Below are 16,932 nucleotides of genomic sequence, written 5' to 3'. Positions count from 1 at the left end.
AGAAGCTTCTTGAGAATTTGCATCCTGCAGTTTCAAGAGAGACGATCTGTGGAGCTTCGCTTCAAATGCTCCACGTGCACACTTCATAGGTTGGCTGGTGAGAAGGAAGCCTCCAGGCTGAAACCGAGCAGCTAACTCTGAACTTTAATATAATTTAAATGAGTGAGTTACATTAAAAAAAATCAGCCCCTTCGTAGAGTTATCATGAATGGGGAAACTAGATAAAACCCGTCTTTGCACCAGGCTGTAAACATGTTTATTTCTGCTGTAAACTTGGCCATTTTAATATGGGGGTCTATGGGAAATGACTCTCCTTTGGAGCCAGCCTCATTGATCCTAAGTAAGGAGGCTGTTTACATGAATTACAATCTTCATAACCTTAACCTCCTAATAATAAAAAAGTGCTTTATAATGACTAATGAAGAGACAAAATGCTACTAATGTGCATGCTAATAAGCTAAAGGATAATGGTGAAGAATAATTGTATGAAAATATGCATGTTAGCATAGCAACAGAGATAAAGAGGCAGCAACAAAGCTCTTGTAAAGGTCCACCTCATCCCATACCCAAGGATGGCCAGCAGCGCAGAGCAAATCAGACCTGAAAACAGCCATTTATTGTACTGCAGAGATTAGCTTTAACAGAAACAATAAAGTTCACAAATATCAAACCCTAAACATGAAAACAAATGACATGTTCTCACCTAAACTGAAGAAAGGGAGAAAAATGTTCCACAACAAACAAAAACAAAACGTTCTCACTCGTACCAAACCAAACTACCAAATGAATGACCCCTCGTGACCTTAGAGGAGAACACGGAGGTTACTGGGAGATCGTTACCATCTGCTGGTGACACGAGCAACAAAAGTACACAGACTGATCACTTTTACTGACATCTCATTTTCTACAGTGGTGAAACAGTGGAACACAGTAAATGACACTTAGATCCATGAGTCTGTTGCCCCAGTGCATGCTGGGAGGATGGGGCACCTTGGGGAGGGGAGCCTTTATTTCAAAATAAGAGCACCGTTACTCAAAATAATCCTCACACTGCATTCGAAGAACTAAAGTCTCTGGATGAGGATGAGCAGCATGTTAGCCTGAGTTAGCCTCAGTTAGCTAAGCTGCATTTGAAAAATAAGACCCAGGATGATGTCAGCTGGGCCTCAAAACGACGATTTCATCAGCATTTCCAATCCAGAGGCAGCAATTCATCCAAATGGACCAATCATGAGGAGCCACCTGTTTCTCATCACACACACACACACACACACACACACACACACAGAGGACGGGAAGGAGAGGGAGATCTGTAACATCAAAACGAATATGACCCAGAGTCATAACAGGCACAAATCAATATTCTTAAATGTCCGTGTGTGGCGTGAAACCAGCCACAGATATCTGCTCTCAAATACGAGGCTGTGTATGCTGCTGCTGATTGGTCGGCCTGTTTGGTTCAGTGTCAGCGCTCTAACGAACTCCAGCTGTTAAAAGAGCTCAAAGCGGCTGCACACCTGATCAGCAGCCCACAGCAGAAAGACAGGGCGAGACATTTCAATTACAGTCAGAACTACTGACTCTTAAAAGATGAAATTCAAACCACTCACATCTGATGAGCTGCTGCAGAGCAGAAACCAGAAGAACGAAGGCGGCCGTCAGACCTGCAGGCCAGTCAGGGAGGCTCCTCTCACCTGTCGGCAGGTAGAAACACATGATTTCCTGTCAGCCTTCACACACAAATCTGCTTCTTCTTCTTCTCTTGTCGTGCTGTGACTCTTTCCTGAAGCAGACTCTCACTGTTGAGCATCAGGATTTATTTAAATGAGCTCGCGTTCCATGACTGTGGTTTGCTTTACTTTTACTTTACTTTACTTCAGAACTTTATTGTCATTGTGGTCACAATGAAATATCATTTCAGCAGCATCTCTCTCAGCATGAATCATAAATAAACAACATATCACATCACACGTATGCATCCAAAGCAGGACTAACATTGTTTAATCAATAAGCACATTGTTGGTGCCTGTGTTTGATGCGCTGTTACCCCAGCAGGTGTCAGCAGCAGCACAGGGTTGCTGGTCACTCTGAACACGAGGTCACTTCCTGCACAGAGACTCACTGTGAGCTGCATCAGATGGTTGTAAATGCAGTTTTTCTATTATATCCTTGTTTTCAATTTGACTTTTGATTGAGTTTTTTTCATTATTGTTGTAATAACTTCAATTTTTTTGACTTCAGGCCGTCGCTGTGTTTGACGATTAGAACAGTTCACTCACAAACTGAGCAGCTGAGCTGCAAACAAACCTACATTTTGACCTAAAAACAACAAAAAGAAACTCAAGTTCTTTCGTGAAAGCAAGGGCAGCGTTGTAACTTCTCTTTTTTTGTCAGGCCTCAGTTTGTTTGGATATCAGTGGGTCAGCTAAACTGGAAAGGAGCTGCACTTAAATACATGGAAAAGGGGCTTTAGGATGGGAAATAAGCATCACTGCAGAAGTCTCTGGATGACTTCTATGAACTTACCTTTGTTTAAAACGTAGGTGTCGCTGTCAGTGACGTTGAGGGTGGGGTTGTGGATGAGGCAGCTCACAGATCGATATCGACCTCCGGGGATATTTATCGTGCTGTTGAGGCTGTAGAGACGATCCTGGCTGTTCTGCACTGTTGTCGTTTTAACATCCTTCGGGTCTATAAAGCACTGGGAGTTGTTATGGAGGTCCTGTGCTCTCCACCTCAGCGAAGCTTCAGGGAAACCTCGCTGTGCTGTGCAGACTGCAGTCCTTGCTTCCTCATTTACAGCCACGCTGACGCTGCTGTAAGGCACTGCGAGGAAGAGAGTGAGGTGAAGGGCGCTGACAGACGTCATTACAGGATATTTCATTCACTTTTTGGCTAAAAGTTGGATTAAATGTTGATACTATTCTCGTGCCGGCCTTCTAAAAATAAAACCCAGTAATTAACATTTTATCCCGGAAGCTACGGCCAGCATGTAGTTAGCTTAGCGTAAAAATAATAGAAATAGTCCACATAAAGCCACATGTAGCCACGACTTGTCTTTTTACACTTCCTTTTTGTATTTGCATGTGAAACAAATTAAATAACTTAGTAATTAGTGAACTTCAAAGCTAAATTTGGCACATTTTGGTTCCCTTGATCCGGGCCACACAAGCTGTTGATGCTAAGCTAACTAGCTGTAGCTTCATATTTACCAGACAGGCTTGAAAGCGGTGCCGATCTTCTCATCTATGAAACTATTTCTGTGAAGGAAAGTGAAAACTCCGTCCTCACCTGCAACATGTAAAGTAATTTGGCAGATTTCTCTTAGGTCAGAGCTGTATCTCCTCGCTCCTCTGCTGTTGTACAGCGCTGCGAAGGCCTGGAAGACTCTTCCCTCGTCTTCAAGTGCTGAGTTTTTAAGCTTGACTGAAATATTTCCTGCAGTCATGCCCAGTGGGAAGGCTGTGATCCTGTCTCGATAACGTCTGTTTACATGCTCGGGCATCTCATTTCCTTTTTTATAAGAGTACAAAACATGTTGTCTGTCGTCCTGCCAGTAAAGGAGTAGATCCTCTAACCTTGTTGGCGTCTCCGTCATCAGGGTACAGGGGAGTATCACCCATGGCTGACCGACCGTGGCGTTGACATCAAGCACCACTGCCGCAGCAGGCACTAAGTGTCGCAGAAAATAGAAGAATTCTTACCTCACATCACATCTGACACTGGAAGAATTGTGCCCAAACTGTCACGCGACATAAATAAATAGAGACAACGTACCTAACAGGAGAAAGCCGGTCACAAATTCAGCAGACATTCCTGAGAGAATGAGCTCACTCACAAAACACACCAGAGAGGAAAAACAATGTTTAAAGTGCAGCAAAGTTGGATCTCGATGCAAAGCGAAAGCCTCAGATTGCTCTTCCTCTTCTGACAGACGCCGCCCAAGCTGGAGATTTATTCACATTTCTACATATTCTTCAAGAAATGGCGGTAGCTATCGAGCAACCGCGGTCAGAGTCAAGGTCACGCAACCTGGATATCCTGGAATACACAGCTACGTGTTTCCTGTTTGGACTGGTTCTGGGCTGCAGACATGAGTAAAACAATGAGCTATACGCTGAGGGTATGAAGAGAGTTTAATTTGATCGAGAAAGCAGAAAGGCCACAGGCCCGACAATGGTGTCACACCCATAGACATAATATACGTAGACGCCTCATTACGTGCTGGAGCGTAATCCAGAGTCGCCGCCATATTGGGTGGGTCTCCGCTAGCACCAGAGCCAACCGAAGTCAACGTAAAGAGCGCAACAATGCCCCTATTTTATTTTTTTATTTTATTTTATTTTATTTAGCCTCCCAGCCCCAGTTACAAGCTTAACAGGGTAGTGTAAGACGCTGGAATGACCTGGAATTTTAAAGCTAACTTTTCCAGGCCTTAAAAAAAAGAAAGAAGGAAAAAAATGTACTGAGCAGGAATATATGGGAGCTTGTGTGTGTGTGTGTGTGTGTGTGTGTGTGCGTGCGTGCGTGCGTGCGTGCGTGCGTGCGTGCGTGCGTGTGTGTGTGGAAGCAGCAGTGGACTGTGGGCCGACACACATGATGAGTTGGCCAAAAAGAAAAAAACCTTCCTCGTTTGTTTTGGTGAAGTTTTATTCCGACACAAATGAGTAAAAAAAACTTACTCAAAGTTTAATGCGCATGTCAACAGGTTATGCCAGATGTCTGGTTTTTGTGCGTGTGTTGTGTGCACGCGCACGTGTGCATGTGCCTGTGCTTAACTTTACATTAAATAAACTCAGCGCACAAAAACAAAAATGAAGAAATTCTTGTGTTATTGGTGTGTACAGAAGGGCCATGATTGTGTGTGTGTGTGTGTGTGTGTGTGTGTGTGTGTGTGTGTGTGTGTGTGTGTGTGTAAGAGAGCGAGAGAGAGAGAAATCAAATGAACAATCAAACTGTTTCTTTATTAAAATTAATTCATTTATTAATATGCCATACCATATGTCTGTATTATGCTCTTTCACAAAGACAAAGTATTTCAGCATGAAAGCACGTGTTTTTAATGTGTGACAGCGTCCTGTATCATAACTACATCTCTGACGTTTGTAACAAACCAAACCGTGTGAAAAGCGGGTAAAAACTAGAGCAGTTATGATGATAATTGTAGCTGGACATACACCTTCCTCCACAGAAATAAATGCACTGGGGACACATGGGAGACCCATCCAAGATGGCGGCCGCACTGAACGTCAGCTCCAATAGGAAGCGTCAGTCAATGAGGCGTCTACGTATATTATGTCTATGGTTACACCTCCCTCCAGAAAGCTTGTTTTCGTGTGTGTATGAGTCCACAAGTTCCCGTCAATTTGTGGAAACTGATTACGTGGTTTTCCCTCATCGTGTCTCAGAGCTGCTGGCTCGTCTCATGTCCAGAGTGTTTTTTCTGTTTGTCCTTCATTATCTGCTCTCTATATATGAAGCACGGTGCTTCGTATGTTTGGGTTTCAGCTCCCTCTAGTGGTCTCTATCATGTTTTCTGATGCTACTGACAATGGACCATCCATTCTGGGCCACTGCAGACACATGGAGGAGTGTGTAGATATAAAGAGCTCATTGTCAGGTAACAATAAGGTGATTGTACACCAATGAAAACACCAGGTGCTAATTCTAAATCAAAGAAGTCACTCTACCTCACTGCTGGTGAACTCTACAGAAGTCATTTCCAAAGCAAAAACAGTGACTCAGACCAATTCAAAGGACATTTCACTTGTTTGAATAAACCCTGAGTTTATCTTGACAGGCAAATAAAGACAACACAAATGCACTTAAACTACACAATTTATTTAAGAACATAGATTAAATTTCAAAAGATACGAACAATAATAATAACAATAATGAGGACAGTGAGGTAGGTTTAAGTCTAAGAGAATCAGCATCACTGCAGATGATAAGATCAATAAGATGATCAGGAAGGTGATTGGTCAGTGACTGGTTTTTCTGTTAGACTGTTAGTTGATTTCAGCTGTCCATTACATGTCAAACAGTGTTTTATATGAGTTTTGTACTGTGAACACCATCTATGTATAGTTTGATGTCCGTATGAGTTGATGTGGTGGCATGTGAGGTTCCCCACTCGGACTTAATAACACTATCTAATCTAATCTAATCTAATCTTACTTGAAAAAACTACAGTTACAAAGTGCTCCACAGACAAGTACATGTACAGAAAGCGGGATAGCTAACAGCAACTCAAGCTACGTGTTGGTGAGTAATGACTGAGAAGCTAAGCTCAGTGCCAGTCAAAGCTAAATCAATCGATCAATCTATTCCAGAACAGACAGGCGGACAGTGAAGGGGACGTGAGGGAGATGTGATCATGTCTCTCCAAAGGCACTAAGGTGGCAGCTTTTATAGTCCTAGTTTATAGCAAAGAAGCCAGAGAGCTGTCAAAAACATGCTAACCTGCAAACATGCTGAGCAGAGCCGACGATTCAAAGAACATTTTTCTATTCTTCTTCTTCTCCTAAGTCTTTTCTCCGAGGTTTGTCTGTATGAGTGTTCAGCCTGAAGAGCACCACCTGTTTGTGAGCACCTGCGCAGTTTTAATATTAGCATGATCTACATCCCTAAAAATGCAGGGACCTGCGTGAAGACCACGCGGCTGGTGTCGAGACAGAATTCGTCAAATCTAAAAAGCCTCTCAGTCAAATGGCAAGTCAAGCTGACGGTGGTCTAAATTTCACATTCAGTCTGTTCCAGATGTGCGCAGTGTTGGACCTCAGAAGGTTTCTACATCATAGTTTAACTCCTCATTCATTCCCATTAAGGCACCTTCATTTTGAAATCAGTGGTCTGTCCCCGGTGGAGACAGTCATCTGGACCATTCGTAAAGTCCTGGTCAATGCAAGTCACACATACGCTGAAGGACAAATCTGTTCTCCCATGATGACCAGGAAAGACGTTTTTCCTGAGACTCTCAGTAGACAAATAGCTGGAGAAGCATCCACATGTGCATAGAAGCTGAATGCTCCATCACTGGGCCGGTGGCGGTCTTCCATACAACACCTGGTTCTCCTGTCGTCCTGCAGAAAAGACAAATCATCAGGTGATGGTCTGGGCCGTACACTTCCTGCTTTTCTGTCCCTCTCTCTGGTGGACAGTAGGTCATGTGGCTCATGTGTCGCATCTATGCTCTTCTTTTGTTTGCACTCTAAATATGCATCATCACAATTTCTATGGACTGTGATTTTATGTATTCTGTACACATGGCATCTACACCATCTCTGTCCTCTCTGTTCCTTGTTCAGTTTTATTTATCTTTTTTCCATTTCTGCTTTGTTTGATAGTGGCAGCTGTATATATGAGTCCGTCCATATGAGCTCGGGAGGTTGATGTTGATGAAATGTAACATAACAATTTCAATAGAGAATGAATTAAAGTCGCTCACCTCCGCGTCTGTACCGCACATAAAATACAGCAGCAGCAGCGATAGTAAGAACTATGCCCACGACGATTCCAATAGCCAGAAAAAGATGGTTGTCACCTGTAAATTAGAGGAAATCACAGAGCATGAAGGGGTCAGTCAGCGTTTCATTGTCATTTTCACTGATTCGATTCATTCTAATGCTAGCATTCAGGATGATTAAACAGTATGTCAATGTTACGTTTTATTTTAAAATAAATAATGATCATTTGTCCAGCACTTTTGTTCATGACCAGAAATAGCTGCAAAGCTAATGTTAGCATGCTAGCACACTGAACCAAGATGGTTAACGTAGTAAACATTACCTCATACCTAACATCTGTCATTTTGAGCATGTTAGCATGCTGGCATTAGCATTTAGCACGGCTGCAGACTGGTGGTCTCGGTGTGAATGATGTGCTGCTCACCGGGGATCGTTGCAGTCCCGTCCGTGCTCTCGTGGGAGTGAGGGTTGTAGATGTGGCAAGTCACTTCCTTTAACCCCTCCACACCGACAGAGCTCGTCACAGAGAAGGTTTTGTTTGTTGGGTCCTGCAGCAGGGACGTCTCAGCAGCCTGCAGGTCCAGCTTTGCAGCACTGGATTTGTCCAGACCCGTCCATGAAACCTGAGGTTGGGGGTACCCTCCATGTGCCGTGCAGGTGGCACAGTTTGCTGTGCCGTTAAGTGTCACCTCTAGGTCTTGGTAGGGAGCTGTGAGGGTGGCAGAAAGGAAAACTTGACACACCGGAGAGACTTCCAGCCCTATGATAGGAGGAAGTTTTTAATTTGGTTTGGAGAACATGAAGCTACTGAACTCACCTGAAACCTGCAGCTTACATTTACAACAATGTTCACACTTCTGTGTGTTTTTTGTCTGCTCATCATAGTAAGAAACGTAGGTCCAGAACGTTTTCTGGTCTTCATCCACAGTAACATTGTCAAGTATAATGGACATATTCCCAAACCTAAACTGGGTTTCAAAGGCTCGACACCGGTTCTTGTATTTGTTAGTTATTGGCTGTGGTGAGTTTTTGTTCCAGTGGAGCAAATGGCTCTCTGACTCCTCCTCCTGCCAGTACATCCATATGAGCCTCATTGGACTAACTGGTAGGGAACAGGGTATCAGGACGGAGCCTCCGACAGTGGCATTGAGAAGAGGAGGTGTCTGTCCCATGATGGGTACTGGAAAAGACAAAAAATGGAATATATGTCAGGGGGTTACCATCGCAAGTGATTACATGTGTGTGTGAAGTCAGTGCACGCACAGGGACAAATATTCCTCCCGTCCTCTGAGTCACACCGAGTGTGAACCTGTTTGCTGGTACATTCCAACAGAAGCAGCACATCCCTTTTCTCTGTCCACATGTCCTACAGCTCTAACGGTTTAATGACACATTCAGGCACAGCGTGCTCTGGACCTTTTTGTTATATCTCATTCATATATTTGCCAGAAGCCTGGTCTGTCAGCACTCAGCTGTCAGCAGACGCCCTGATTTGTTTTGCAAACACTGACTGTCACCTTTTCTCTTCAGTCAGCTCTTTGTTTCCTTTCAAACCACTTCTTGTCAGAAGAATAAAGTCATCAGTGAATTATGTAAATCTTACCACAAAGCAGCAGAAGAGGAACTACCGAGGACATCATCAGAGCTGTAAAAACAGAGGAGGCAGATCACACATATCAGATTGGCAAGAGTGGTCTCACTATCTCCCCAGTAAAACCAGAGTGTGTTTCATGAGCTTGAAAGGGTTCATACACACTCACTGTAGCTGGTGATATATATCATGAGCCCTGTCTGCATTACCTCGAAGCATGCCTCTTTCACAGCTGGTTTCCTTCAGGGTTCTTGTTTTCTTTCCAGTAACTCATTATCATTTCCTTTTCAAACAGTGACAGCAGAAGGGAAAGCTGCACACTGATTTTTCTCATGCACATAAAACTGTTTAGAAGTGAGATGACACTGACCTGATTAATAGGCCTGCCACGCTGGTTACCTCTTCTTCCCTCAGTCTGCAGAAAGCAAAAGACTGGCAGAGACGTGCGCAGGATATGACTCCTCTGTGGAGCCCCTCCTTTTTCCTCTGATTGGTTATTGTACAGCCAGGCAGGACAACACAGACAGGCTGCTATTGTTGTTTACAATGAGATCATTTAAAATCAGAAGACTCTCACCCTTCAGATCGCTTCACTGTGATCACAGTAACATACTTCAGACAGAAGCCTCGCACTTTGACCACAGAAAGCAATTTTTGATCACATGCTTTCATTTTTCCCACGCTGTTAAGTATAAGACACACCATGTAACTTCATCTTAATCAATGCTGTCAGATTAAGTTAATATCATGACCCTGAGCCCGTGCTGATATGGTGAAATCGGAAGGAAGTGGTGACAAGATTCTCCATTTGCGAGCTGTTAATAGACTTGGTATGTGCATGCTTCCTCTCATTATCTGCAGTGCAGTTCTGAAGAACATTACCTTGCACATTTTGCAACTGTGGTTTTTCAGGTGGGAGCTTTTGTAGACATGGTTTGACACGTCTAATTTCTCTCATGGGAACAGTTGATTAGGACACACGACCCCTGAGCACAGCAGGCTTTAGACAGACAAACAGACAAAGAGGAGAGGCTTAATGTTAGAGGCATGGCGGTCTGCCCTGCTGGATCAAACAGTGGACAACATGTTAGCTGTGTTCATGAGGTCTTCCTGTAACAACATGAGAGTACCAGCTGTGCTCTTTCACTAGATGCAACCCTCATTCCTAAAATCGTGGTTGTGACTCGTACCAATCAACCTGTTTACCTGTGGAACAGGTGTTTCCGGAGGATTCCACTCTTCTCTCTTTTTACGCTTTTTTCAGGTGAGTATGTGTCAAAAAGGATTACCAGGTTATCACATACTGTTTTATTTTTCTTTTCTGGAAAGGTCACAACCTTTATTATCTGTATGAGACGCACCAGACAGTCAACCAACTCCAATGTAAACCCAGTGAGGGGGTGGTGCAACGCTCTCAGTTTGGTTATGTTTGCACTCTGAAACTACTTGGTTAGGTTTTGATGTCTCCTGGGTGAAGGTCTTATGTAGACCCACTGCTTTACCCCCAGCTCTACCCTCTAAGGACCGGTTCACTGTTTATACTACACCAGACAGGTTTACATTGGAATTATCTGAAAGTCCAGTGCATCTTATATTGGTGCTAAAGGGTGTCAATGTGTGTCCGTATGACATGTTTAGGGGCATGACAAATCGTTGATATTTGACACCCTGGGAGACAACTGTTTTTCCTGCTCAAAGCAGGCAAAGTTCTCACAGACTTTTCCTTTGCTTTGCTGAAGTGCCTATGAAAGGGTGGCAGATTACTTAATATCAGTGTGACAATGGACAGCATTCTGTGAGTTCGTATGAGGAGGGGAGCAGCCACAGTCACTGCCTGCTGTGATGATGAGGAACAGCAGGACACGGCACATTATACCAGAAAATGACTGAGATGAGTCACGAGTCTCAGTCTGCATAAAGTCTCAGTGAACTTCACAGAGGTGAGACTTACAGCACAATCAGACAAACAAATTATAACACCAGATACTGGTTTTGACTCTGAAAGTGGAAGCAGTGCTCACTTTTAGTCAGCACCACGATATGAATAAAGACGAAAACAAAAAATGAGCTGGCACCGTGTTTCACAAGAGGAAATAACAAATGGATGAGCTCAGATGACGCTGAAGAGAAATATCAAATGTGCTTGGCAAATTGTGTAAGTGTTGCATTTGATGACAGAGGATGTGTGGAAATGTAGAATAACCGACATTGGACGTGACAAAGTTGGGATGCGTCTCTGTGAAGTAGATTTCTGTGTCAAGGAGCATCTACTTAGCCTTTCAGATCATCCCATGGGCTTTGATGATGTCTCTGAATCTCAAACAGTGGTACAGTTATGCAAACAGACTTTTTCAAGGGTGAAAGACAGGTCCGCACTTGCTCTCCTCTTTTGTGTTTTAGGTATGAAACATTTGAATGTGCGTGTGAATAGAGGCATAGCAGAAAGCACGATGCCGCTTATAAACAATATGTGGCTGCATTTTTTAGATTCTTAACATTTTTTCACCGGAGAGAGCCACACCAGGAGCTCTGTGAGGCTACTTAAGCTAAATGCTAACATTAGCATGCTAACATGGTGGCATTAACAGTTTACCTGGTTCATCATCTTAGCTTAACGTGTTAGCATCTGCTAATTATTTGTTGTTGGTGGCTAAAAATATCCAGTTTTCCTAGTGGGACCATTTGCTGTTTTTATCACACACACTCCCAAATATTAGTCATTTATATTCACTTTGACGGACCACACACATAATCTCTGACAACACGCGTTAATGCAGCGTGAGCAAAAAAAAATCTGCTGCTTCGAGCGAAGTCAAGCAAACCTGAAAATCAGGTTATGCTTACGACAGAATCTGACACGTTCACGAGCCTTAACGATATCAAACACGTCTGACGTGACGAATAGATGAATAGATAGAAACTATTCACTCAACAACCTCTGAAGCTGTTGGCAACAAAATCCCCTTTATGACGGCCGCGCCGTACCTGAAGCACGGCCTCAGAGCAGGACCTGTCGCTTCAGCTCTCACAGGTGGTTGATGGGAGGTTTTTGAAGTCAAACTGGACAAAAACTGGTTGAACAGGACTTCAGGTCTATTGATTAATGGAGTACAGTAAAGTACTGCATGTGTGAGAGGAAACAAGGCTCTGGCTGCACTGATGGATGATTTTATCGTCATTGTCAAAGCATTTTACTGGATTTTGTTACAAAAAGTCTTCGGTTGATTGCAGAGATTATGCAGCTGTGGTCCACATCAGATGACTTGTGGTCAGTTTGTCCTGTAACCACAGGAGCTCACCTCCAGGCAGAGACAACTTCACTGAAAGTGTTTATCTGGAATAAATGTCTGCGTGCCTCGACGCGCTCTCAGGATGGACGGTGAAAGTTTGCAAAGAGTGATGAAGATTAAAACAGAGTAAGCTTTTACAATATGCTCTCTTGCTCATTGATGATGACGATGTTCTCAGTGTCCTTCGTAGTCAGGTGCTTTCTGAAGGTGCAGAATAGGATGTTTCACCTGTTGACAACCAGCACTTTGACAGGCGTAAGAGGTGTAGTTCACTGTGACAGTCTTCCTCACATGTCAGAAAAAACTGCTTCAGAGTAATGAGTAACAGGAACCTTCATCGAAATAGTGCAGTAAAAGTACATGCTACTCAAGTAAAGTACATATACTCTAGTAAAAGTACCTCTTTGCTGCTTTGCCATGATCTCTACTGGCCTGTAAGTTCTGTAAAGTCATGCTTATATAACCCGAGGTATTTTAATGACTAATGTTTACTGCACTTGTTTATTTTTACTCACTCAGCTGTGCAGTACTCTGTGGTAAGTTGTATTTATTTTAGTAGGAAACTTTCAGGAATAATTTGACTGCAGAGTTCTTGATTTATGACGTGTTATCGAGGGGTCAAAACTCGAGCAGCCCCTGGGACAACTTTGTTGTCGGATGATGATGCTGGACCCTGATGAAGGCCACATGCTGGGCCAATATGGGCTCAGCTGGAGACACACACACACACACACACACACACACACACACACACACATAATGAATCACACTGGTGGTGTTACCATGGTTACGGAGAAAAACAGAGGGTAGCAGAGAGAGCAGGCTGGAGGAGAATAGAGTGGGAGGAGAGGAGGGTGGAGGTATTCAATGGCCAGCTTGATTGTTTAGCTGGAGTGTGGAATTTCAGCTCGGCTGCTCGGAGGTTTGGAAGCTCGTCGCAGCAAACATGAAGGTAGACGAAGAGGAGGGATGTTAGAGAGCGGGAGCTGAAAGGGTGAAGAGGAGGGAGACGTCTCATTGTGTGGGAGGTATGTTGGATTTTACGTTGACCTCTGCAGGCCGGAATGGTTTTCATGTGTCTCAGAGCTGCTGGCAGCTGCACTCGTCTTCCTCACGTGTTTCAGTCACTTCCTCTCACTGCTCGACCCTTCGGCTCATGTATGACCGCGCGCTCTCGTGGCTGCAGATAAACCTGTTTCACTGGTCGCTCTGTTTTGTGTGGACGTTGACTGCTGACCCCTCGATCCTCCAGCAGGAGCCGCCATGGTCAACAGCTGCTTCACCCGCATGCTGCCAGATTAGAGATGTGCACATCAGCTCTGATGTCGTCCACATCTGGACGCATGCTTAAATCATCCACCCGCCACCACCCCAAACATTTCCTCAACTTAGAGACCCGCACCACTTTTAAAGGAAATCAAGCAGCCTGAGCTTTTCAGGTGATTTCTTTACTGTGTGTTGTATTTTATTTGTTGTGCAGAAAATCTAAATGTAAAAGCTATCAGATAAATGTAGTAGAATAAGTACAGCTGCATAAAATATTCAAGTAGTATCAGATAACTGTAGATACTGTGAGTTTCCAGCACGGGTGTTAAAGTTACTTTAAGTGCAAGTGAGTCTACTTGTACTAAAGTTTTTTTATATTTTATGCTACTTCCACTTCCAATTCCTCCTTTATTTAGCGTCTGCACATTAAGATTTCAGGCGCACTGACAGTAACAAAAGGAGCATTTTGGATAATTTAATTTGTTTTACATCTAAACATAATAAATCTACAGTCTATCCTGAGTCTCATCCTGAAGCGTCTATTAGTCTTGTTTTCTATCTACTGTCCATCCTAAATCCCTTTTTTCTAACCTGGGTCACATTTTGTTCAGTTCCAGCCGTCGTTTCTTCGTCTTATAACTCTTTTTTATTGAGCTGGTTATTGATGAGACTTTGGGAGGTGGTGCTGTTGGTAGAACAGATCAGATCAACAACAAATCCTGCCTGCAGACGACTTCCTGTTTCAATCGAAGCACAGGAAGCTTCCCAGACTGAAGAACATGTTTTGTGGTTCACTTCAGACTGACTTTTACAGTAATTCTGCTGCGTCTTCACTGGTTCCACCAAATTCCTCTACAGGAAGTTTCACCCTGAAACTTCCTGTAGATTTGAAGTCTGGGGTTTTTTCTGTGCAGTGACGTCCTGTGTGGCAGCTCAAAGTCACACATATGTACACAAATGAAAGCACAGCGACAACAAACATTTTACAAAACGTCTGTAAAAAGTACTTCTGTGTGTGTATGTGTGTGTGTGTGTGTGTGTGAGAGAGAGAGAGATAGAGAGAGAGAGAGAGAGAGAGAGAGAGAGAGAGAGAGAGAGAGAAAACAAATTCTGAGAAGCAGCTGTCATTTACAAGAAGTAAGTAAGAAGTCAATGGTGGTAATACTGTGTGTGTGTGTGTGTGTGTGTGTGTGTGTGTGTGTGTGTGTGTGTGTGTGTGTGTGTGCGCGTGTGTGTGTACGTGTACGTTGTTGTGTGTTGGGTCACGACAGGTGTGGCTCAGGTTACAGTAGCAAGTGTAAGGGCTTATCATAAAAATGAAGTGTATGACGAAGAGGAAGCCAGAGTGTGTTGTGTGAGACGAATAAATAATATAATATATATATAATATATATATAATAGTGAGACCAAATAGCACCCACGAGTTATTGGACATAACGTGTGTGTGTGTGTGTGTGTGTGTGTGTGTGTGTGTGTGTGTGTGTGTGTGTGTGTGTGTGTGTGTGTGTGTAGAGCTGTGAGAAATGAATATGAGGAGATGGATTCACTTAAGCTTTACTTTGCCATTGTGATTGGAAAGAGGGAGTTCAGTGCACAAATATTAAAATTTGAATGTGTAAAAGTTCATTCAGGAGCAGTTTATTATAAGACGATCAGCGGAGGAGACCCGGAGCGATGGAGCGAAGCTGGACGCTCAATCAGAGGCAAACAGTCGCCTTCAGGAAGGACCGACAAAGTTACTTTACAGAAACACATGAAGAGCTGGTGAAAAATCAAGAAGCAAACAAAAACTTTACCTCCGATTGAAGATCCACAGCTGTCTGGAAGACAGTGTCCATCAAACAAAAAGGAGGATCCAGAACCTGGATCTCCATCTCTGAGAGACGTGTCCTCCACCAAGATGAAAAACTGCAGTCTTGTGATTGTGAGAGGACAGAAGAGAATAAACACAACAGCAAGATGTAGAAGAGGATGAAGTCTGCGTGGAGGAGCTGAGACGTTGGACGACGCTGTCAAGTCAAAAAGCAGCAACTCCTCTGATTCTCCTAAAGAGACGTCTCCTGCTGTCTCAGTATGCTACAGTGAGGACATCAGGATGCAGTCAAAGCAGACCTGAGCTCTAGATCATGTGGAGCATGAGGACAACACACCAGGGACCAAAAAAGGTCCCTCAGCTTTGTCCCCCATCTCAACCAGCGGAGCATCATGAAGTGAGCTCTGCTGTTGTGGATGAAGACCTTGTCACAAACATGGACTCACCACCAGGACCCTTGGGACAGGACGGACATGTCAAACCTTCACAGGTCCACCCAGGAGCTTCTCCTTCTCCCACTGCTTCAGCCGGCTCCAGTGAGGACATGAAGGCTGCTGAGAAAGAAGACCCGAGCTGAGGAATGACCCGAGCTGAATGAGGACAACAGGCCAGAAGAGAAAGAAGATGATCACCAGCAGAGAATCACAGACACAGGTCTTCAGACGCAGAGAAGAACTGGTCATGTGCAGGGACTCAACCTCAGGACCTTCAGGACAGGACCTGGACACATACTGAAGGTTCTCAAGAGGACAACGAGCAGCAGCGGTAATACATCCCCACGCCGCCTGCTGTCTGTCCTCGCAGAACAAAATCACCGTCTGACTTTTCTGCGAGTCTTGCAGTAAGTGATGCACCAGCTGCCGTCTGTGCCTCCACCCAGCATCGAGGTTCTGGGACTGTTGGGTGTTCTGGTGTGGCAGCTCTGCCCCTGGCTGCCATCTTGTCTGTCCTCGCCAACATGGGAACCCAACAGGAAGTGATCTCACTGCCTCAGAGAGACCAGAGCCAGTTTTTCCATCTGCTCTGCTCACCCTCTCATTTTTTTGGTTCAGTTGCTACCGGCAACAGCTGTTGCTGCGCAAATATGAACAGTTTGTTGAGCGCGACCTCAGCTCACACCTCAACCCCGAAGTCCTGAAGGGACAACAGCGTCCTGCTCGAGAAGGAGGAGGGACACACACGCTCTCTGTCCTGCTTCATGAGGTCAAACTGAACCCTTACAGTGTTTTTAGTCATAACAGCGTCTTCAGAAAGCAAAGCTCCACCCATCATGTCCACAAAGACAAAGGAGGCTGTCAGCGACATCTTTATCACCACAAGTGTGCAAATGTGTGCATAAAAGGTCAAAGAGTGACCCAAAAGCTGAGGCAGGGGCGGAGCTACGGGCGTACGCCCGCCCAGATTGACAGCTTGCCTGCCCAATCAGAAATTCAAATAAAAAAAATTTAATAAAACGATTTTCACAGTTATGTCCCATATTATGAAAAACTCACTTCTTTGGGTCTC

The 16,932-nt window shown here is 44.1% G+C and overlaps 2 protein-coding genes across 2 annotated transcripts; both read right to left on the bottom strand.

Annotated features, from left to right (window-relative positions):
* Positions 1-595: 595 nt before the first annotated feature.
* Positions 596-3,926, bottom strand: LOC139340479 (CD276 antigen homolog). The gene is made up of 5 exons (XM_070976320.1): positions 3,778-3,926; positions 3,292-3,672; positions 2,527-2,826; positions 1,611-1,694; positions 596-1,242 (listed from the first exon to the last, which is right to left on the bottom strand). Exons 1-5 carry the CDS (start codon positions 3,812-3,814, stop codon positions 1,229-1,231), a joined length of 816 nt encoding a protein of 271 aa, XP_070832421.1. The 5' UTR covers positions 3,815-3,926; the 3' UTR covers positions 596-1,228.
* A 1,896-nt stretch (positions 3,927-5,822) lies between these two features.
* LOC139340530 (ICOS ligand-like) lies at positions 5,823-9,483 on the bottom strand. Its single transcript, XM_070976397.1, has 6 exons — positions 9,428-9,483; positions 9,070-9,111; positions 8,284-8,646; positions 7,891-8,175; positions 7,448-7,543; positions 5,823-7,082 (listed from the first exon to the last, which is right to left on the bottom strand). Exons 2-6 carry the CDS (start codon positions 9,104-9,106, stop codon positions 7,033-7,035), a joined length of 831 nt encoding a protein of 276 aa, XP_070832498.1. The 5' UTR covers positions 9,107-9,111; positions 9,428-9,483; the 3' UTR covers positions 5,823-7,032.
* Between the last annotated feature and the right edge of the window lie 7,449 nt (positions 9,484-16,932).

The sequence above is a fragment of the Chaetodon trifascialis genome, chromosome 12, assembly GCF_039877785.1.
Source record: "Chaetodon trifascialis isolate fChaTrf1 chromosome 12, fChaTrf1.hap1, whole genome shotgun sequence".
In the NCBI taxonomy this organism is placed as follows: Eukaryota; Metazoa; Chordata; class Actinopteri; order Chaetodontiformes; family Chaetodontidae; genus Chaetodon; species Chaetodon trifascialis.
This window is presented reverse-complemented; position numbering and strand designations above follow the sequence as displayed.